Source organism: Pseudorasbora parva, chromosome 17 (genome assembly GCF_024679245.1).
Source record: "Pseudorasbora parva isolate DD20220531a chromosome 17, ASM2467924v1, whole genome shotgun sequence".
In the NCBI taxonomy this organism is placed as follows: Eukaryota; Metazoa; Chordata; class Actinopteri; order Cypriniformes; family Gobionidae; genus Pseudorasbora; species Pseudorasbora parva.
In genome coordinates this window covers 39,404,500-39,427,413 of record NC_090188.1, presented here as the reverse complement: position 1 = coordinate 39,427,413, position 22,914 = coordinate 39,404,500, and the positions used below count along the sequence as shown (strand labels likewise).

The 22,914-nt window shown below is 37.9% G+C and overlaps 1 protein-coding gene across 4 annotated transcripts in view; it reads left to right on the top strand.

Annotated features, from left to right (window-relative positions):
• col21a1 (collagen, type XXI, alpha 1) overlaps positions 1–22,914 on the top strand; it is a 74,845-nt gene that overhangs the window by 14,347 nt on the left and 37,584 nt on the right. For all 4 annotated transcript variants that reach the window (XR_010898622.1, XM_067420808.1, XM_067420807.1 and 1 more), the window contains 9 exons: positions 317–400; positions 1,749–1,811; positions 9,710–9,763; positions 9,851–9,904; positions 12,778–12,831; positions 15,198–15,251; positions 15,771–15,824; positions 15,918–15,971; positions 16,845–16,898. Coding sequence is in view for 3 of the 4 variants with exons in the window: in XM_067420808.1 (XP_067276909.1) it covers positions 317–400; positions 1,749–1,811; positions 9,710–9,763; positions 9,851–9,904; positions 12,778–12,831; positions 15,198–15,251; positions 15,771–15,824; positions 15,918–15,971; positions 16,845–16,898 (525 nt within the window). In the remaining variant the exon portion in view is untranslated. The remainder of the gene's footprint in view (positions 1–316; positions 401–1,748; positions 1,812–9,709; positions 9,764–9,850; positions 9,905–12,777; positions 12,832–15,197; positions 15,252–15,770; positions 15,825–15,917; positions 15,972–16,844; positions 16,899–22,914) is intronic.

The window sequence follows — 22,914 nt, the reverse complement described above, 5'->3', positions numbered from 1 at the left end:
CACATGAATGATATGCACAGAAAATAATTAAGTAAACATGTCAATATTCCATAAAAATAAGAATTGTAAATTCTGATTTCATGATGACTTTAAACTGGCCATTGATGAAACAGGTTCAAAAATTGTTATGTGCTGTAGCTCTATTTTTGTCATTTTGCTGTTTCCAAACTGCTGGGCCGTACTGCTGAATGAGAAGTTGTATGCTGTTTTGGCTTTTGCCACAAAGTTTAGCTCATGCCACAAAAAGGAAATGATGTCTGACGCTTTATGTTTTATAAAATGCAGCACAGTAAATAATGTTTTGCTATTTTTTTAGTGTCCTGATGGACCAGGTGACATTGATCCAACTCCAGAGCCCTGCGTCTGTCCACCTGGGCCACCTGGTACCCCAGGAATGAAGGTACGATAGCCTATCCCTCAACCCCTCTGGTGGCTTTATTCTACAGAACAACATATATCATCTCTTCATTGCATCAACAGTCATTGCATTGCACATTAAAATCTCCAAAAGGCAAGTCGGAAGTTTATAAGGTCAAGCCAATGCTTGAAAACACATGCAGCTTTTCTGCAGGTGATCACCGTAAAATGGTAACCCTAAACAGAATCAAAGGGTGCTTTCACACCTGCCTCATTTAGTTCGGTTGAATCGTACTAGAGTTCGTTTCCCTCTTTGGCGCGGATCGTTTGGTCAGGTCTGAAAGCAGCAATCGCACTCGGGTGCGCACCAAAAGCGGACCAAACAAGCGTACCGAGACCTCCTTGAAGAGGTGGTCTCGGTACGATTTCAAACGAACTCTGGAGCGGTTCGTTTGTGGTGAGAACGTGATCCGACCTCGAACAGAACCAACTGCAAAAGTACTGATCATTTTTAGACTGAACCAGCTGCCGTGGTTAGCTGCACTGACATTGTGTAAATGATATTATTAGCTGATAGATCGTTGGCAATATTTTCGGAAGATGGAAGCATGTCAAGAGTTAATAATTAATGCACGGCTCCTCTTGAAGTGACGAGCGATGCGCGCAGTGTCTGCAGTGCATTAGAGCATTGTTTTCATGTCGCATCCGCGCTTCATTATAGAAATGTTTTGTTTGCATACTGTGGTAAATACACACAGTGTATTAGATTATGGCCAGGGACAAAACTGGCCCGCGCAGTCGTCTCTCCATAGTGTTATTATAGTTTGCTGGCTTTGCCTCTTCTGTTGGAATTTTCCCACACGTAAATTCTGACCAATCGAAAAGCAGTTTAGGAAATACGCCATAGCCAATGAGTGATGTGGATGTTGTCACGTGCCTGCGTTTTGGTTCGTTTCAACTGGTTCAGACCAAAGCAATCAGTGTGGTGTGAAAAGGAACCAAAAAATCTGAAAAATGCAACAATGTATAATTGTTTGCCCTTGGTTAGGACCAAATGAACCGAACTAGAGATGTGAAAGCACCCAAAGTCTCCGAGTTACAGAGAGATTTAGTACATACCTGTACTATAATTTATACAGATTAATTTATTCAGCGTTATAATTATGCTGTTTATCATTTTCTCATTCAAAAGACCAAAACTTAATTTTATATAAAGCAAAACATTTATGAATAAATATATGCAGGGCTTGACATTAACCTCCGCCAACCTGCAGGTGGATTTCAGCAGTAGCAAAATATATACATATATACATTTTCTAAAACAGACATCTAATACAATTAAAAAAAAGTTAAAAATGCTATTTACAATGTATCACTTGTATATTCTCTAGGGCGATCAGGGCAGAACAGGAGATCCGGGGCAACCTGGTCCAGCTGGTGCTGATGGTAAGCCTGTGAGTACTACACAGTTTAATACAACCTCAAATTAACTTGAGCACGTGTCGTGTTCAATGCAGTATCCAGAACTGCAACATGCATTAACATCCCCACAAGTGTAATTGGATAGAAGCATTCACATTTCTGGTATTCTCATTCATTCAGGATGTAAGAGGATAAGAAAGAAGTTCTGGTAATTTGAGTTTATATGTTACATCAGAATGTTTGGTCTGGGAACTCATCATTTACAGCTCAATCCGAGGGGCGGATAAACGGTTGTCTTTCAAACTCCCTCTGCACGTGATAGGATAGCGCTACACCAACCAGAGCAACGAAGGTGAAGCAGAGCTCGCTGATAGATTAAACTTTCGCTGCATCCTGTCGGCAAAACTCTGAACACATCTTCCCTTCTTAAGAATGACTTCAGTGCCGTTCTTTGTTCTTTTCTCAGAGAAAAGCTTAACTCCAAGTCTTCCAGAGTCGCGGTACAAGCCAATTTGAAAGACTGCAGTTTGCCAGCTTCTTTGAGGAAGACGAAGTAATACAAGGATTGTATGTAAGCAGATGCTGTAAAATAACATGATCATCAACATTAAACAGCATATAAATCAAAACTATCAAAGTCTAAAGACTGCTAGTTGACGTGTAGTTACTTGGTCACCAGAATGTCTAAAGTGGACTATCGAAATAAAGTTACTTATAATCACCAGAATATCTAAAGCCACCTGCATTGTATGTATAAACAAAATAATAAAAACGAACTCTGTGCGAACGTCCTCAACATCAAGTTAAAAGGTTACAGAGTTTGAAAAATACATGTGTTTCACACAAGATGTCAGAAGACTCCATAAATGAAGGACAACGCAAGGCAATAATTCAGCTGTCAACATGAATCATGCAATGCCTTTTAGGAAGAACACATTGGAATTTGCCAGTAATTGGAATACAGATATCATCTGTCCACTGTATTGTACACTAAGCAAGTTTATTGATGTAATTTTGGAGCCTAAACTAAAACTAAACATTGAAGTATGGACGGACAGACTGTTTCATGTTATTGAGATTAAGAAACACAATGCACTGTACAAATACAGAGCAGAATACATCCAAAAACAAGTCAAGATGAGAAAAAAAGTTGTTCTAGAGAGTGTGTTGAGTCACATTTAGCCTCGCTACTTTCAGAATGTCAGTCCAAATCTGATTTTTGAGCATCCGATCATATTTAGCAAGTGTGAATGGAAAAAAATGACATTTTGCTACATTCATATGTGAATGTTCTGATTACATCTTGTGTGGCTTATGTGACTTTCTCACACCACGTAAAACATAAACATAGATGTTGTTATATTAAATGCTGAATATATAATGGATGTTGAAAGTAGCTACAATAACAAGGTTTTGTTGTTGCAAAGTGCAATTTAATCGAGACGCATTGAATGTGAGAGCAGCGGAGACGACAGCACAGAATAAAGCAGCTCACACCAGCCTTGTCTGTTTCTGCCACAGTAGCCGTGCGTGGCAGCTACACAATGTCATGTTGCAAATAAGACACCCATATTGCAAACCCCTCCATGTTGAGGTTGTTGTTGGTTTTGGCTTTATGTACCAACCTTAGAAACCATTAAAGCTATTCCGGAAAACAAAAGAGCACCGCAATACACAGAAATCAGATCTGAACAGTTGTGAATACACCTATCAGACTAATCGGATACACAAATAATCGGATTTGGACTGACTGTGTGAATTTAGCCTTAGGCACAAAGCAGAGAATAGTAATTTATGTTTATTAAACAGCATTGCAGCTAGCAGGGCTGGACGGGGGCTAAAATTCAGCCCTGGCAAACCCAGCCCATCCTGCACATGAGTTCCCCATAAATGTTTTTTCTGGGGTTAGGGCCTTAAATTTGAGTAAATAAATAAAACTAGGACAGGGACAAATAATACCATTGAATATTGTATGAACAAAAAAAAAACCCAAACAAACAAACAAAAAAAAAATACTCAATTATTTTATTTCATGTTACAGGGAAATCAATTCGTAAAGGTTTGGAATTAGATCAGGGTGAAGAACGATAACATTTTTGGTTTGAACTACCCCTTTAAAAACAATCATTTTTTTCAAGAGTTAACACCTCATTTATGTAAGATGCTGATATCTATCTTTCATGAGGTTGATCTATTAAAAAAAGTTCATAAAAAATGTAAAGAGAAAAAAGCTTTGTCCTTAATTAATGGGATCCAGGCTTTAAAGCTGTTTTATTGACTGTAGTTTAACTGTAGGCTAGTTTCATTTAACTGTAGTCAGGTAAAACCATGTCCCTTATTACCATGGCTACATGGTTTCTAAAATATATAAAACATATAGGCCTATAATAAACTATTATATTTGTAATTAAAAGAAAAGTGTAAACACCTGTAGAAAATACGACAACAGCCTCAATAAAAGTGATTTATATTCTGCAATGTTAATTTAAGTAATAATAGCAACATTTTTAATAAATAAATTTCTTCCAAAACAACATATTTATTTGTCGTTTGTTGCTGCAAGGTAAATTGTGGTTGTGCTAAAGTGAAACGTTTGTAGTTGTGTGTGTTGCCATTTTCCACTTCACCTCTTCATGTATGGCTACATGTATGGATGCTCGCGGCTGTTTTCAGCTGAGTCACCACAGAACCCGTAATGCTCCCATATCACACGATTGTATAAAACTAAATTCGAAGTAAAAGGGCCTTTCATAGAGCAGCATAAACGCAGCGTGTGTACATTCGTCAGCAGATGGAGCCTTTTGCAGTTCCATGCACTCAAATAATTTTTTTTAAATAAAAAAAATAGACAAAAAACGCCTAATATGGAGGGGAGGTCTCTCTCGCTTTGGCCTATCGATTAAGAAGACAAACCAATGGCCCATGGTCGCTGCATGATGGACCAGTGAGTGGCAAATTTTTTTTTTAAAGAAATAATCTACATTTTACATTTACATTTAATCATTTAGCATACGCTTTTATCCAAAGCGACTTACAAAAAAGGGGAGAGTAATAGAAGCAACGAAACAGACAAGGCCAACAACCTGTAAGAGCTGTAAGAGCTGTATCTATCGGCCCCAAAGTGCGTCGGTGTGCGTCGGCCCACCGGGAAAATGCCCGGTATGCCTGATTACCAGTCCAGCCCTGGCAACTACGTAGTAGCACTGCTATATAATTCATTTGCGAAGAATTCTAATTTGTTAGTTTATTACTAACGTTTCAAATCATTTCATCATTTTACATTAAATGTTTTTATATATATATATAAAATAGTTCTAAGCACTTTGTTATACGATTTGTCCTGAGAGTGATTTTTTTTTTATTTTTTTTTAATTATTTTTTTTTAAAATAAATATGGTAAGTTAATATTACAAACTGGTTCTTTGCATTTATTTTGGATTTATTCGTTTACATGGGTAGGGTGGATGGCCATGTTCGTTCACCTGTTTTAAAAAATTGTAGTTGTACTGTTGTGAGTCTTCTATATTAAACTCATTTGTTATGTGACGTAAAGCCGTTTTTGCACTGATGCCAGAAAATTTTATAATCTAACCATTCCATCAGTCATTTATATTAGTATTTCATTCAATGGAATCCTATAGGCATTAACATGTGTGTTATTCAATATACTGTACCATTTTATAAAATGTATTATTTATGTGTTATTTTATTGTTTTTTCCATCAAACAAATGACCATTAAATAGACTCATTTGGTCCTATTGTTCACAACTACATACAATTAAATATATTTGTATTAAAATTAAACATGATATTCATTTAAGTATTCATTTCTAGTACAGGCTCAATTTGGTGAGTTTGAACAGTGAACGCTTTTAAAAAGTAGTTTTCGGATCAGTCATCAATCTCGGTAAACACTGACACAGAAACATATCTTGCGCTGATTGCTCACTAAAACCCAAATTGACATAAAGCGGTGATATATAAGTGAAAGCTGAGTTGTTTAATTTTTTCTTCTTCTTTCACTCATTCTCAGTTACTCCCACCAAACCCAGTGTATGCTTTAGGGGGTTTGTTAAAAGTCAATGGGCTCAGGGGAGGCAAGACCCCGGCTGTAACTTTACCTGCTGGTGTCACTGCTGGACACTGTTACATAAAAAAAGAAAAGAAAAAAAAGTGATTTATACAATTCTGAATGTACACTTTTTTGTTGTATTTTCGTAATATGGATGACCTCCTCGGAGAAAACGCTTCTGTTTTGTGGGCGTTTGTAGGTTTGCAATTTTGTCTTCAGCTGCAGTTTTTCTCAGCATGAGTTAGTTTGACTACAAAAAAAAGTTGAGTGATGAATGACCCTCAAAAGAGCTCTGAAAGTTAGGTGTATGTGCAATAGCACAACACCTGGGTGCCATACTTGCACGTCTTCATGTCTTTATGAATACGTGTCTACATTATGCACTCATGCTTACTTGTTTAATCAATAAACAGCAGGTTTTAGTGATGCAAAGCATATTTCACCTCATGTATTTTCATTATACTTATAGTATTTGCCGATAACCAAGAGTTAATGTTCCTAACACAATGTTAAAGTAAACATGTATGTGCAAACTGTCCAAAAATGTCTATGAAGATTTTTTTCTTTTTAAGTTTTTTTTTTTTTGAGCAAATGGTCAGGGAAGAATGTGTCCACTTAACATGACTCAGTCAACAGAAAAATATTTATAAATAATGAGAAATCAAACATTGCTTTTCTGCCTCTAATACTTCTAAAAATATCTCAAGAGGCAGTACATGTTTGTGGAAAAACCTTTCCCACCCTTTTTTGTGTAAATGTCTATGATCAAGTCACTGTAAAGCTGTAAAACTTTAAATAAATAAGTCAATTATATTGAGAAGAATCTTATGAATATAGTGCCCTTTAAGTTTTGGCAATTGCATAGAGTCTTCTCAGAAAACCGTGCAACATTCTCACATGTCAACAATATTTTTGATTCAAAAAGATCTGATTTGTAAAAAAACCAGTGGGGTTTATTTTATGTCTCAAAAACAAAGACATGAGTGTCATCGTCCAGCTGGAGTCTGCAGAAATGTTTCACGTAGGCGCGTACGGACTACACGCACTAATAATAAATAATACGCATGACACATATCTTCCAGACCACTGAAATCTTCACATGAACTCAGTTTTAGTTCATGTCTTTGTTGTGTAAAAGCAATGTCCTTTTCAAAGATTACATTTTGATAGTCCACTTTAAACATTCTACTAACTGTAAGTAATTTTTCAACTACATGTCAACTAACTCTCATTAGAGTATTTGTAGACTGTTAGGTATGGGTTAGTAGAATAAGTTGATATGTACGTTAAAGTAACTTACACTTTGGGAGATGGGGGAGCATCAAAATAATGACAAGACCAAGACCAGACCAGCATTCCCTAAATTTAAAAAGATCCACATTACCACCTGAGAAATTACTTATAACTTATAATAAGACACTATATAGAGCTGTTATCAATCAAATGAAATCATAAACTAATTGCATAAATTGTATAAATCACTTTTTTGTTCTTTCTTTTTTTAATGTAACACTGTCCAGTAGTGACACCAGCAGGTAAACTAATCATAAAATAATTGCAGTTCTCTCTCCATCAAATGTTTTCCTTAACTTCTTTGTTGAGAAGATTAGGGAACCTCCGCCTAGTAAGACCTGCAGCTGGGCAGTGAATGTGTTCACACACCGAATATCCTCCTCGACTAAGCTCTGCCGGGTGGCCGCTTCAGGGGGTCGGGCAGGAGGATCGGTGGGTACCAGAGACCTCTTTCCCCTAGCAGAATATTTTGGTGCATGGTTATACCTCCTGAATATATCTGCTGGGGCCCTGTGTACCATGGGCAAAGGTTACAGACTGCAGTTCAGTGTTCCACCACCGAGGTCATCGGTGTGGTCTGGACGGTGATGTGCCTAGCCAAGTGGCAGGTTAGAACAGGAAATGTGCTCCCTGCTGGTAAAGGAGGCCATAAAGTGTTCCTTCCGCCAGACAGGGAGTCCGGCTATATAGCCGCTACTTAAAAAAAGTAGGGGGTGGGTGCGTCCTATATTAGATCTGAGGTATTTGAACCGTTCTCTGAGGAGATTCAGGTTCTAGGTGTTGTTTTTGATTTGGCTATGTGCTTGGAGAAACACTCAAATCAACTTACTAAGAACGGTTTCTTTTAATTAAGGAACATTTCGAAAATAAGAGCCTTAGTGTCAAGGCTGAATTGGAGATGATCATTCATGCTTTTATTTCATCCCGTTAAGATGATCCCGCTATTGTAACAGTCTTTTTATTTGTTTAAATAAGAAAGATTTTCGTCACCTCCAGACTGTCCAGAATTCTGGTGAAAGGCTTTTAACCCACACTAGTAAAAGAGCACACATCACACCGATCTTAGCTTCACTTCATTGGTTACCAGTGAAATTTAGAATGCACTTTAAAATTTTGGTTCTTCCTTTTAGAGCCCTACAAGGACAGGTGCTTGTTACATCTCTAACCTGATACAGCTGCGTACGACTTCACGTAGTCTAAGATCAACAGTTCAAAGATTTTTAGTTACCCCCCACACACATCTTAAAACTCATTTCAAGCGATGGCACCTAGGCTGTGGAATGCATTGCCTCCTTCCTTAAGCTGCCTGGACTCAGTGGAAATTTTTAAAACACCGTTGAAAACTCTTCTATTTAAAGAGGCTTTTATCAAGACTGTAGGGTGGATAGTCTGGTCTTTTGTGCATTTCTGTTCATTTCCATTTCTATTTATTGTTTTTGTTAATCGTTCTGATTATGTTTTCATAAATGTTGTGTATTCCTCCTTTTTGTTGTGAAGCACTTTATGATTTTTATCTGTGAAAAGTGCTATACAAATTCATTTTACTTATTTACTACTTACTAAACAATTAATCTTTGCACTGCAGAGGACGTACAGAAGATGCATTTAAATTGGTAAATTAGAAATTCATAAATAATGTTGAAATTGATTGAATGTTTGTAAAAGCAATATCATGTTTGGAGTCATGCTCAAATTTGTGAAAGCATCTTGCCCTTGTGATATTGATTAATTATATCCCATGTTATAAATCCAGATCTACAATAACTTTTTTCAACAGTATCTAGAATTTTGTGAGCATTTTTATTCATTTCAGTGACATATTTTGACACAATCCATACATCAACCGGCACCATAAATAAAATAAAATGCTAAACAAGGTCTGAGTTTCAAAAAATTAGTTGGACGTATAATGGAGTATTTCTGTGTATGTCAAATATACTCCATACTTCCGGTTTCTCACAAGTTTCCATATAGGGCGGAAAATCCATATGGACACTTCTCCCTATGGAGAAGCACAAGTGAATCAAAAGTTATCCATAAAGCGAAACATTGGGTGAGTGGGGGAAGTCATGAGAAGTCTGTTTGACATGGGATGTTTAACATGATAGTTTCATCCTTAATGTTACATCTTCTAACTATGGCATAATGCAATATTGTCAGTCCCAAATTTCTTCACATAGGTTATTAGTCCAGTGGTAGATCTTTTGTCCAGCTAGCGTACAAGTTATATATATTCTCTCATTAAAAGCAAAGTGTTTATAAAGTTTATTAGTAATTCTTTATTTAGAGTAGGAACATGTTATTGATTGCCCCACCCTTTAAGAAGTGACCTAGATTGTTGTTCTGGAAACACTACTCAGACCATTTGACTCACTAGAACTTTGTCGTTATTCACTTATTCAGTTAAGTCATCAGCAGTTTACTTTCAATAAATACACATTTTGGACTTAGAAGGACTGAGTTATAAATATGTGGGAACAGATCATAAGCTGTTATAATTCTTCCAATTTGACCTTGATATTAATTTGCATATTCACTAATATAAGACTCTTTCTTTATTACAGGGTGTCCCAGGTTCTAGAGGAAGTCCTGGCATTCAAGGCTCTCCCGGCACGGAGGTATGAGTGCACGTGTCAGTAATGGACATGTCCGAAACACCTCACACTACACTTGATGATGCTACTTTTCTATCTCTGACTGAGCAGGGCCCACATGGAGCTGATGGACATAAGGGGGAAAAGGGACGTCCTGGGGAAGCAGTAAGGAGCTATGCAATTTTTTGGCATTTTCATTATGGCAACATATTGAGTCATCACATATTTACATTTACTTGAGTTATTTTGCCAACTTTTGCATGCAGATTACTTGACAAAACCTCAACTATAAAATTAAATAAAATCTACTTCAAGATTAATAAGAAGTATATCAAATTAATCTATCTCATTTCAGTATATTTTTTTACCTACTAGCATAAGCAAGTGTTATTTAAAGGGGTGGTTGATTATGATTTAACTTTTTTAAACTGTAGTTACGACACTTAAAGTTCGAAGCAAATGGAGATGTTTACTTTTAAAGAAAATCACTTTTTAAATACTACAACAAACGGCTGGTAGGGACTACACAAGCTTCCTTCGGGGTTAGTGACATCCCTTACCCTAAAACTTACATAAACACTGTCCCTCGGGACACATAACAAGGGTCATGTTGAGAAGAGGAAGAGTTGTTGTAGTCGAGCACATTTGGGACTCGCTCAAGCTGTTGTACAGTATCTGTCTTTTCACATAATAGCATGTCATAAAAGCAAGATGATAAATTAAGTTATAACCGTAATTAAACTAAACTATTCAATCTTCATGCAGCAGATATTCTCTGGATCTGTGCTTCTTACAACAGTTCCCACATGAGTAATTTATAGATTATCATAACATAATATGCTAATCAATGAAAAGGCTGACATAATCAGTTTCTGAAATTTTCAGTGTATGTCTGCGTGAGGTAATTGGGGTAATCTGTGGGGTATTTTGAGATTTAAAAAAATCACATTCTCACTCTGGGGATATCAGAGACTTATTTCACATCTTGTAAAAGGGGGCATTATAAGACCCCATTAAAACAAAATTGTTGTAAGTTATGACAGCACCGGAAAAATTAGCTAATATAAAACTAAAATCTCAAAAGATCTCAATCTCAATTCTGATATTTACTGCACAGCTGTGGCCAAAAGTATTGGCAGAATCATAGATTTTGGGTTTCGCAAAGTTTGATTACTTTAATTGTTGTGGAGTTGATTCACATTGTTTCTAGATTATTGTAGAGAGTGATCAGGTGCATTTTAGATAATTGCAAAAAGCTTTTTTTTATTTTATCACAAAAACACTAATTTCACTGTAATTTGGCTAATCATGTGAACAAGTACTAGAAATCACTTTATCATTCTGATTGGATTATAAGTGCAGTCTTGTGTTAGCAATGGTTACCTCCAAAAATGAGCAGCCATCATCGCTTTGCATCAAAATGGCCTAACATGCAAGAAAATTGCTGCAAAGAATACTGTAAACCAAAGAACCATTTACCTGATCATAAAGAACTTCAAGGTGAGAATTTCAGCTGCAGTCAGAAGGCTTCATGATGTCCCAGAGTGTCCAGCAAATGCCAGGACTATCTCCAAAGGTGTTGGCTACAGAATCATGTTACCACAAATGAAGAGCTTGATCAATATTGTCAGCAGTTGTACGATGCTTCTGCACAGTCAGGCCAAGACTTTTGGACAACAGCCTGGAGTCAAGAAGGGCAACCACTTCACTCCAAGAAAAACATAAAGACAGACTAAAATTATGCAGGAAAAACAAGGATTGGAGAGCAGAGGACTGGTGCAGACTTTCTGATGATGCTCCCTTCCGGCTGTTTGGGACATCTGGAAAATTGATCATCAAGAATAGGTGAATGCTACTATGCTACTGCTACTCCTATGTCATGCCAAAAGTGTCGCATCCTGAGACCATCCATGTGGGTTTGCTTTTCATCCAAGGGTGTAGCTCTCTCAATTCAGCCCAAAAACATTGCCATGAACAAAATGGATCACAGATTTGTATGACATCACCGCAGACTTCAACTTCTCATCACATCTTCTGTCCAATCAAATGCTCTCTAGAATCTGAAGCCCCACCCCCTAAATAGACGCTGAAACTGTGGCTGCCATCTGCCATCACTTGTTCACACATTTACTATTTTCTGCATGGTGAATGGCACAATATATGAAGTGCACTATATACAGCGGCGTTTCTAGTGAGCGTAGACCTATGGAAAAACGGTAAGAATTGAGTTTAGGGTCCAAATTGTGCTATTACTTAGTAGCTTACAAACATGCATCCCCATATTTGATCCCCATACACCACTCGTCAACCCCCACATTGACGAGCGGTGACAGACCAATGAGGCTCAGATTCTCTCTCACACACACACACACCTCTGCTTCTGACGTACACTCTGCTCAGCACCGGTGGGACAAAGCCTAAGCCTGCCGCCATTTTCATATGTTTTAAAGGTTAATCACATATTGTTTAGGGGGGAGCCCCCCTAAAAAGGGCCTAGCGACGCCCCTGACTCTATATGTGATAGGAAACGATTCAGACAGTGTAAATATGCTTTCAGTTGAGGCAAATCAAGTTTGGTTTCACGTTAGTTTCACAAGCTCTCATGTCTCTGGACTGGATCAGATCGTGTGTGCACTGCCGCAGTGCGTGTGAAACTACCAGATACGCAAATCGTCACAGATGACCAAACATATCAGACCATTTGAATTCTGCACAGAATGCTGTATTTCAAATAAATATGGAGGGGATTATGATTAAACTGTTAGAGATTAGGAGGGAACTGCGAAACAGAAACTTTCTAGTCAAACTGATATAAACTAAATGCTACTGGCTGTTTAAAGAAAGGGGGAAATGACATCAACACTTGGAGTAATGCTGCACGTTTCAAGGCACTTCAGTGGGCCATATAATGTTCTCAAGGATAAGACTTTGCGAAACACCAAATTTATGTCACTGTCAATGCTTTTGGCAACATTATGTAGAATTTACTGAAAATATTTTTTTTCAGTGTGTGTGTATGTGTGTGTGTTTGTCTTTAGGGTGAGAGCGGCATCCCAGGTTTACCCGGGCCACCTGGCAAACCAGGTGAAAAGGTGAGTTTTAAAAACAAGTTTTAATAGATGTTTAATAAGCAGATAAAGCAGTTTATTTGGCCATCGCTGACAGTGAAATAACAGGTACAACTGCATAGGAATGTCTTTCTATTTTGGCTAGAGCAATGTTCCAAGATGCCTATGTAATTCTTAAAATTGACCATAATCATGCACATATGGAATCTGGCTTTATTTATATTTTCTGCAGATTTTGGAGGGAAATCTGAGGGGAAACTTTGGGGAAATTCTGCGGAATGGATTTAACATATGCGAAATTAAGCTAAGAGTACTCAACTTTTAATTCCAGCTCAAGAAGGATCAAAATAAACAAGGCATGTAATAATCCAACATGCACAGAGAGGCAATTTGTGGGTACTGATTCCGTGTGGACCAGGCCATTATCTTCAGAGATGGTTGTTTACTACTGCATGCCTTTTTGGCATAGAATATTACAATAAAACATAGGACATAGGTGCACATTTTGCATTTTAAGTAATAGTCCATTAACTTTTGAATTAGCACAGCTTTTGGTCCAGTCGCTACCAAACTCGTTTAGCCCACTTCACAAGTTACACAACTGATCATAGGCATAAATACATTAATCATAATAATGCAAAACAATAATGATATCCTTTATATTTTCACTGTTCCCCGGTCTGCTGTTCCCTCATAACACTCCATACTCACACACACGTAATACAGCCATATCACTCAAAACTACAATTCCCAGCATTCCTCCTGCCCATCACCTGCACCTGGTCAGCACGCTTCTCACCAACGTTTTTAAGCCCACAACTCAGCCACAGTCATTTCTCTTGTCTACGACTTGGACTTACCTGAGTTATTTATCCTCTGAGATTTCTCCAAAATCCTGTCTCCCAGTTCCTCCAGGATTCTCACAACCCCTGTAAGACAAAGACATTAGCTGTGTCTCATTTGTTTCAATTTCGAAGGTTGTGTCCTCTGGAGGACACATCCTGTGAAGGATGCGGTATATGGAGTGTCCTCAATCAGAATTAAACGAGACATCCTTTGTAGGACACACAGGCAGGAAGTATCACGTTGCTATGCCAACACGTTCAGCCTCCTTGCGCTCTCCCGCCAGTTATATGAATGAAAATGATTTTTATCTTGAAAATGTTTCTTGCCTTGACAGCAAAGTACTGTTCTAAACGTTTAAAAAGAACTAAACACTTGTAATCTTGCTTACCACAACTATCTGTTTGAGGTAATACAGCCTAATAACAAAAACAAGCTTGAAACTAATTTAAACACCACATCAACACTTGCATGTATATCTGGCGGTGGTGCCAATTTTTCATATTATAATTTTAAAAAAGTATAGAAGGGTTTTTAATGGTGACGCAAAGATTTGTGGGTTATCTGCCACAGCGAAGTATACACCTCATGCACACTACAAATTCCTGTGAAAGAAGGGCGCATTCGAAAGTTGCATTTGGAGTGTCCTACTCACTTTTTTGAAATGAGACACATTATGACGCATGCAGCCTTAGAATGTGACCTCCGGAGGACACATCCTTCCAAAATGAGACACAGCTATTGTTTATTATTCATTCACTCTTAACACTTCAGTTCGGACTGTCTCTGGCTTGGCGCACTTTTACAAGACGGAAGGAGTACGTATCCTAAATTACCTTGATGACTGGCTTATTTTGGCCCAGCCGAAGCGCATGCTGTGTGTGTACCGGTCCCTGCTCCTCAGCCATCCAGAATGTCAGGGGTTCAGTATCAACCTTGCCAAGAGGTTGTTGTCTCCCAGCCAATGATTATCCCTCCTGGAGGCAGTTTTTTACTACCCAAATGCCGGCCTGGGTTTTGTCAGAGCACTGAAAATTCAGTGGCTTGTGGTGTCATTCAAGGTCAGGGTCTCTCTCCACCTCAAGACATTTCAGAAAATGCTGGGCCTTATGGCAGGGTTAGGGTTAGGACAATTGTGCCAGGGCACGGCACAATGCAACTGTGCCTAGTGTGAGTACACCCTCAGGGTAACCCACGGCTGAGTTAAAGTCCTTGCTCTTTAGAAATTGCCCCATCTGTACCAGTTGGGAGTGGGTCTGGGGCGAGTCTCCAGAAGAAATGTAGTTGCGACTCTGGTTGGGGCACCCTGTGTGCCCGAAGGCTGGCATTTATCTCCTAGTCGGGCCGGATGCTATGCTGTCCTGGCACATCAACCGCCTGTGATGACCGCCCGCAAATGATGGCAGTTTTCTGCCGAACCTGAAGGGGCACCACATCCTGGTCCACATCCAGTAGATATACTGTTTCAAATGAAGACACAATGTTTTCTGTATCCTGGCTGTTGAATTAGAATAAATGTTTTGCATTGTGTTATGTTTTCTCTCTAGGGATCTGCTGGTGATCAAGGCATACAAGGACCACCAGGCAAAGATGGGCAAATGGTATGGTTACTTTCCTCTTCATTTTCTTAACTCCATACAGAGCATAGAGTTTTCCCTTTTTATTTCCAGCTATCAAAGCCAGTTTTCTTTATGCCTGTTGACATGAGAATTTGTTGCAGTTTGTCACCGCCTGACCAGTAATGTTTTTTGGTATTTTTCTAAGGCTGTTTGTGTAAACACTCACTTCAGATTTGTCCTATGCCTCAGCTCTTCATTGGAAATGTTCTTAGCCCTCATATCTGTAATCCTTCTGGGATACTAGCTAGTGAACAGCTGGGGCTTTTCTTGCATGATCTTGGTTATTAAATAAATCCCTGTCCTGAAAAGTACTAGATCTAAGATATAATGCTGGAATAAAACATGATGGACTTCATGCTTAGAGAGATGCTGGTATGGATAAAAATAACAATATCTTTCACAAAACAAATCTGTTTATGACTTGAACAGCATTGCAACCTCATTTGTTTGTTGTGTTCCAATACTCTTTAATTGCTGTAACTGACATATTATCTATCCTAGGGAGTAATTGGGAGTAGAGGCCCGGCTGGTCCGCCTGGATATCCAGGAGAGCCTGTATGTATATCACTTAATAATTTCTCCACTTCATTTTTGTAAGTGCTCAGTAATTATGCTTTAAATAATTTTTTTTTGTGTTTGTTTATAAAGGGGGCACCTGGCAGGGATGGAAAAAACGGAATCCCTGGAGGAATTGGTCTAAAGGTCTGTACTGATCTAGTTCTTCTCACCATAAAAAAAAGAAGATGTTTATTGGTTTCCTTGAACTGTGAACATGGACCATTGAGAATATTTGGCAAACCCACTTCCAGGAGGCTATGCAAGATCCCAAGATGCCATATTATTTTACAGAATTGAATGAAAAAATATGCTAGTACAGAATCTCCTTATGGAAAGCCATAAAAAGGTTTGCACCGTTGTTTCCTCTTTCATGTTGATCTACATGGTCTTTTTCCAGGCTTACAGATGGCTTTTATTAAACCAAGCTGTTCGTCAACATCTCGGTGGTTGCCTATATGATAAATCCTGGATTATATGCTCAGTTTCAGATCTTCTTTAAACATGCACTACTCCGTTCAGCCAGAACTAATGTTCAGCCAGAGAAAGGCAATATAGGCATCCTGTAAAGCTTATCAATGACTTTCCATAATTAGAATTATTTATGTATACAAAATTGCCATGATTAAACACCCCTTGCTTACACTTCTCTTTGTCTATCATACAACTTGCTTTAAGAGGCATTAATGATGTTTTGCAGTCCTCGTGTTCTCAAAGTCATGAGTCATCTGCGAAACACTATTGCTATCTTGATTTTATTCCCAGCAGATTCAGTGGCATTTCATTTTTTTTTTCTGGATCTTGCATTGAAGTGAAATGTAATGCTCTCAGTATTGTGTGCATGAAAAATGTGCTCAGTTTTATTTACTAAAATACAGTGTGTGTGTGTGTGCATCTCCGAACTGAACTACAAAAATAACGACTACTTTCCAATACATTTCGAACTCTCCTATCCACCCACAGCCCCACTCAGATTAAGAATTTAACTTTATTCTGACTATGTGATCTTTGTATCTTCAGGGAGATCCAGGACCACCTGGAATTCCTGGAGTGGATGGAAGAGAGGGACATCCTGTGAGTATATCTTAAACCAGCTTAGATCATTGCCAGGTGTTTAAGTGGGTGGACCTCATTGAAGTGCAAGCTGCTGAATAATACCAGACAGCATTTGAGCATAGAAACTCATGAGAAGTACACAATTTTAAAAGTACTACATCTAATAACATTTTCCAGTTTGGCTGACTGAACTGACATGATTTGAAGTCTTATTGGTGGTTAAGTCTTTGCACCTGGACTAGGCAGAAGAAGATTTCTATATAGCCTGAGAAATAACTGTGAGTGACTCAGCAATTCAGTTCAGCAGACTAGCGCTGGCAGCTGAGCTCTTCTTTAGGGAAATGGGTCTAAGAGCCATGGTTTTGTGGCTCTATTGGGTATAATGAAATTCTGCTAACTAGAGCCATCGAGCCAATCTTGGGACAAACAGCAAACAGACTAAAATGCACACGATACATTGAAATAGATCATCTAAGATGAGAGACATTATCAGCATTTGCTTCAGGATCCAGATTTTTACATTGAACATCAAATGGTTAACCCTGTATAAAAAAAAAACGATCCTAAACGGAACAAGATTATGATTCTGGAGACATTGTGGCCATTCAAATCCAGCAAATGAGCAATATACAAAGTGAATTGACCAGATTAAGACATTTAGATAAAATCCTCTTGTTCCAGAGAACAGCTCCTTCCTCTTGGCCATTTCCACTCAATCACACAAATTCATGTCTAATAATCAGAGGTGGAAAGAGTACCTGAAAACCATACTTAAGTAAAAGTACAGATTGCGACCTTGCAGCGAAATTGACTCTAGTATAAGTTACAAGTCACCAATTCCATTACCACTTGAGCAAACGTTTTAGAGTATCTAATTTTAACAGAACTTAAGTATTTTACTCATCCTGAATGTAGGCTCAAAGATTTGCTAGTCCTCAACATCTGAGAGACATGACAGTGAAAAAAAGAAATTTGTGAGAGCGCCTCAAAACTGCAAAAAAAAAAAAAAAAAAAAAAAATCAAGGCTGACACAATAGCCTTTAACGTCTACATTCAATTACCAGTTGTGATCAGATAAAAAAACATATCCTTCAAAAGGGTCTCTTCAGTATAACTAATAATTAAAATAATCTTAAAGTAAAATTAAACAGTCAAACCCTACTTGCACTGTCATGCTGCTCATCACCGGCTGTTCTCATCTCATATATGAAACAACTGTGATTCAGCAACTACCTGATAATGCATTCACGTTCAAGTAGCTTGTTGAAAAGTTTGGGTGAACAAAGACAAACCGCACAAGATGGAGTACCTTTAATGCCCGGTAGATGGCGATATCACTTCTTTATAGCAGAAACAAATGGCTGCATTAAAGGTTAGGTGCCATGCAAAGTGTAATGAGTAACATTTTTCAAAAATGTAATCAAGTAGAGAATAAAAGCTACTAATATCTTTGAAACTCAGTAAAAATACTGACAAAATGGGCCCAATGGTGACAAAATGGACTTTCAGTACAACTATGCTGCTTAGAGAGTAGAAAGGTGTTAACAAATTTGAAATCTGTGCTACCTGACCAGAGAAAACAGAGAAAAAAAACTTTTTGCCAAATGGGTAGGAAAACTTCAGCACCCATAATGCACTGGGCATATTACAAGGCCACTCCCACCAGTCTGCTATGGTTACACTAACCAGTGTGAAATACCACCTTGCTTTAGCAGGAAATACTTCCTAGCAAACTTTTAGTTTTAATGCTGTCGACTTGTATTGCAGACAGCATAAAATATCCCCGGTTCCACCTGACCAAGTGTCCATGAGCAAGACACCTAACCCCAGCTGCTCTCGACGAGCTGGATGGTGCCTTACACGGCTGATATCACTGACAAATGTAAAGCGCTTTGGATCGCCATAGGGTCTATTAAAAGTGCTATATAAATGCAGTCCATTTATTGTTCCTGGTGCAAGAATTCAACGAGTAAACTTTTAGCTGCAGTGAGTTACTGTCGGTTTAAGTAAAGATCCAGAGTGTTTGTAGGCAGCGGCTAAAGGCTGCAAACAGTTGTAAATACAGAGAGAGCCACAAACATAGTGTTTTAGGCCCAAAGAAAGGGAAAAACTCAAATAAACTGCCATTTTCACAAATCCCTGGAGCTGTCAAAAGGATGACATGAAAAACATGTAAAACATGTGACTTTTGCTGGCAAATAAATCTGAATTTCTCGGCCCAAGTAACACGGAAAATAAGTAAACATTGTACATTAACATAAACTGGCAACATTGAAACAATACAACGTGGGGTGAAAATTAATCTTTAAAGGTGCCCTACAATGAAAAATTGAATTAACCTTGCCATAGTTAAATAAAAAGAGTTCAGTACATGGACAGCACATACAGTGAGTCTCAAACACCATTGCCTCTTCCTTCATATGTAAATCATGTTTGTGAAAAACACCACGGAAAAAAACTGGCTATTTTTAACATAATGCCACATGTGACGCAATCGCTGGGATCATTAATATGTACGGCCCTATCATTTGCATGTCAGCCAATGTTCATTGTCAGGCGGAACTGTGCAGTGCGCAGCTGTAGGGAGTTCAGCAGATAAACAAGCATCACGCGAGGACAGCGAAAATGGCAGATCATAGAAATAAATGTTATGATCGTGCAGTGTGCAGGGGACGTGAGGACTTTTCATAGCCTTCCCATAGATAAAAAAATGTCAACAGTGATGGTTGATGTTTATTTACAATCAAATACTGCAACGATTAAATTCAAAGTTGTTTGTTTGCTTGGCCAATTTCACCACGGAGAGTTGTTCTAACCTGGGGTAATATAGCAGGATTCGCTCAGCGTCTAAAACTGAAGAAATTGCAGATTCCAACTATATTCCTGCAAGCAGTAAGTAGTAATTTTATCCACTTCTTGACTGTCGAACCCATTTCTGATTAAATTGAAAGTTTCTTAGTAAGAAATCATTACAATAATATCCCCTGTGTTGTCTAGATCTAACACAAGATGCTAGTATTGCAAACTCCAAGTAGCACACATAACAGTTTGTCAAATGACAAAGGTTTATATTATTTCCTGCCAGTGTTGTCATAAAATACAACAGTAGATATGTATGTCGATCTCTTTTGATGGATTGAAGTCTAAATTAGGCTATATTTCATCATCAACACAGAAGCTAACTACATTTACGCTCAGTCGATCATTGTAGCTAACGTCACCTCCACCATCTAAGTTGAAACGATAGTCATTTGACAAGGCTTCTAGTCAATTTTTTAAAATAAATATACATTTTAGAGAACTGAAGTATGATTATTTTGCAGCGGGTGAGTAGTAAACATGACACTGACTATTTTGAGTTGCTTCTACATTACTTTGTTTGGCTAAATAAATCGATATTTAAATCAGTAACTGTAACGTTACTGTAAAAAAAAAGCATATTTATGGGCTACCCAGTTCATATCGTAATTCAAATTTAAGAAGCTATCGTTGTAAAATCCTTGCCATGACGGATGGTATAGATGTGTTAGCTATCATTGAGCAGCAGTGAAGTGAAACAGCCAATCAGAGCAGAACTCTGAGAAATATTCGCAACCCTTCCAAATAAGGCAAAAACGGAGCATTACATCCTAGGGACAATTTCTAGGGTTGTAAATGGACCTGTAAAACCGTATCTGGACAATTTTTGACCTTAAATAAGCCATAAACCCTCTATATAGATATCAGAGAACAATTTAAAATATTGTTTCAAATCATTCTAAGGCACCTTTAAATACATTAACTAATTAGATTTACTTGCATGCTTTACACTGCTAACACCTGCCACGGAGATTGACTGAATTATATGGCCAAAAATGTCCTTTTCACAAATCAAACAATTGAAATTCAGACCACGTACATCAGTTTTACACCCCAAGAACAGCTACGTCTCACAAAACCTTTAATACATTTTTAATAATATGTGTTAAGATTTTGGCCAGGCATCCTTTTTGGCCACTACTTTACCTACAGTAACTAGTGAGATTCTATTTCAATGAAATCAGTTCAATTAACCGAGTTTCAGTTTAATTTTTGTACTTTACAGGCATTACAAATATATGTTGTGAAAGCTTGGGCATTGCACCGGTGCCCCCTTGGTTACTGGTGCTTAACTAGACAAAAAACAATCATGTACTATATGTACATTAACACTCGCTGTTAGCAGAGTTTCGTTTTTTCGTCTTGTACTATTCTTTTCCGAGGTCATTTTCAGTGACGCGAGAATTTATGCCCTCAAAGCAATGAAAGGTACTTTTTGCAACAACTTTCCATGTTCTTTTACTGGTCCCTGCAGAGCAAACTCAGACCAAACATCTGCTTCCGCTTATCGTGGAAAATGCCCATGGTGGCTTTGTTGGATATGCTAAAAATTGTAAAACATTGTTTATTTTGCTGTTCATTCATAAAGCACCAACTGTTGCTATCGTATTCAGCATCTCAAGAGGCTATTTAAATGCTAACTACCCTTAGTCCTTAAACAATGAATCATAAACATGCAATCGCCCCAAAAAGAATGATAACATTTTCTAACACTTATTGTTGGTTCATCCTATGCAATATTTATTCTCTGCAAAATAGCTGAATAACAAAAAATAAAATTATTCTGCAACATATCTAAATAATAAAAATAAACAAGCTCAGCTTAAGAGAAGTTAATTCATGTATCAAGCTGAAAACATGGAACGTACTTTCAAAGTAAAAAATAAGTACCATATTTCATACATAGGCCCTGTTTCCACCACAGGAACTTAACAAACAGCATTCCTCTAAAAATATCTTAATAACAGAAAATAATTTTTCTGCAAAATATCTAAATATTCAAAACAATGTAGACCATTTCCTGCATAGGCCTATTGTATGCTTTCAAACTATTGAATATCTCTTTAAGCTCAATTTCCATCTCATAACTTGTAGCTAACACTTATCTAAGTAAAATGAAAAAGTTTTTATATCAGGCAGGGCTGCTTTTGTGCCATACATGGGTATTCTGTTATATGCGCCTAAGATTCTACTGTACGCAGCCGTAGCATCTCTTCCACTATGTAGCCTGCAATCATTTTTTAAGCTCACCTTCAGTCACTTTCTGCACCGATGGAAAATCAAGTTCTGCCTGCTTAACAGGGGTTGCTGCAGTGTTATCTGTCGATGAACATGGATCACTCAAAATTGTTCGTCGAAGCGGTCTCATCAGGTGCTTCAGTAGATTACTTGTACTATTGACCGTGGCAGACAGTTTTTTTTTTCTCACCAGGACTTTCTACCTTCTTTTCTACCTGAGACAAAAATGTGAAGTAATTTGAATATTTCCATTTGGTAAAACAGCCACTCGGTTCTGCCAACATCTGCTTCAGACAGCTTCAAACGCAACTAAACTGGCGCGAACTCACGCGCAACTGTTCTACTATTTTAAAGAGGCCGCTTTCACTTTTACATTTATTAGACGATAGCCTACATTTAGATTTTAATTTCATTATTGATTTATACAGAACTGTTGAACTAATTTACAGGAACGCAAATACATCATAAGTAACTGTAATTAAATTACCTAAAAATGAACAGTAGCCTAATCATACTTTTTCACCCAACACTGATTAAGACACTGGACGGGCTGCTGCTTTTGCATAATTTTTTTCTAACTTGTCAACATGGTTGATCAAGTAGTAATGAAAAGTTTTATCTTGAACTATGTCATGGAAACTAGAACGTGTAAAACCTTAGTTTAACTAATAATCATTTAAAAAAGGAATTTATACCTGTACGATATTACACCCTGCCCACATTAGACCAGCAGTATGTAAAATGTAAGATGATTCCGCTGTGGGCACCATCTTGTAGTCAGATGAGGGAATTCATTCGGCATGACCCCCACAGTGCATTATGGGTATTCCCTGGCTGCTGAGTGTTGTACACTCATTGTCGGTTGTCCACTCATTATAAGTGCATTCAATAACCAGTATGGTTTCGGAGACCATTAAAAATGGATGTCCCCTCAAAT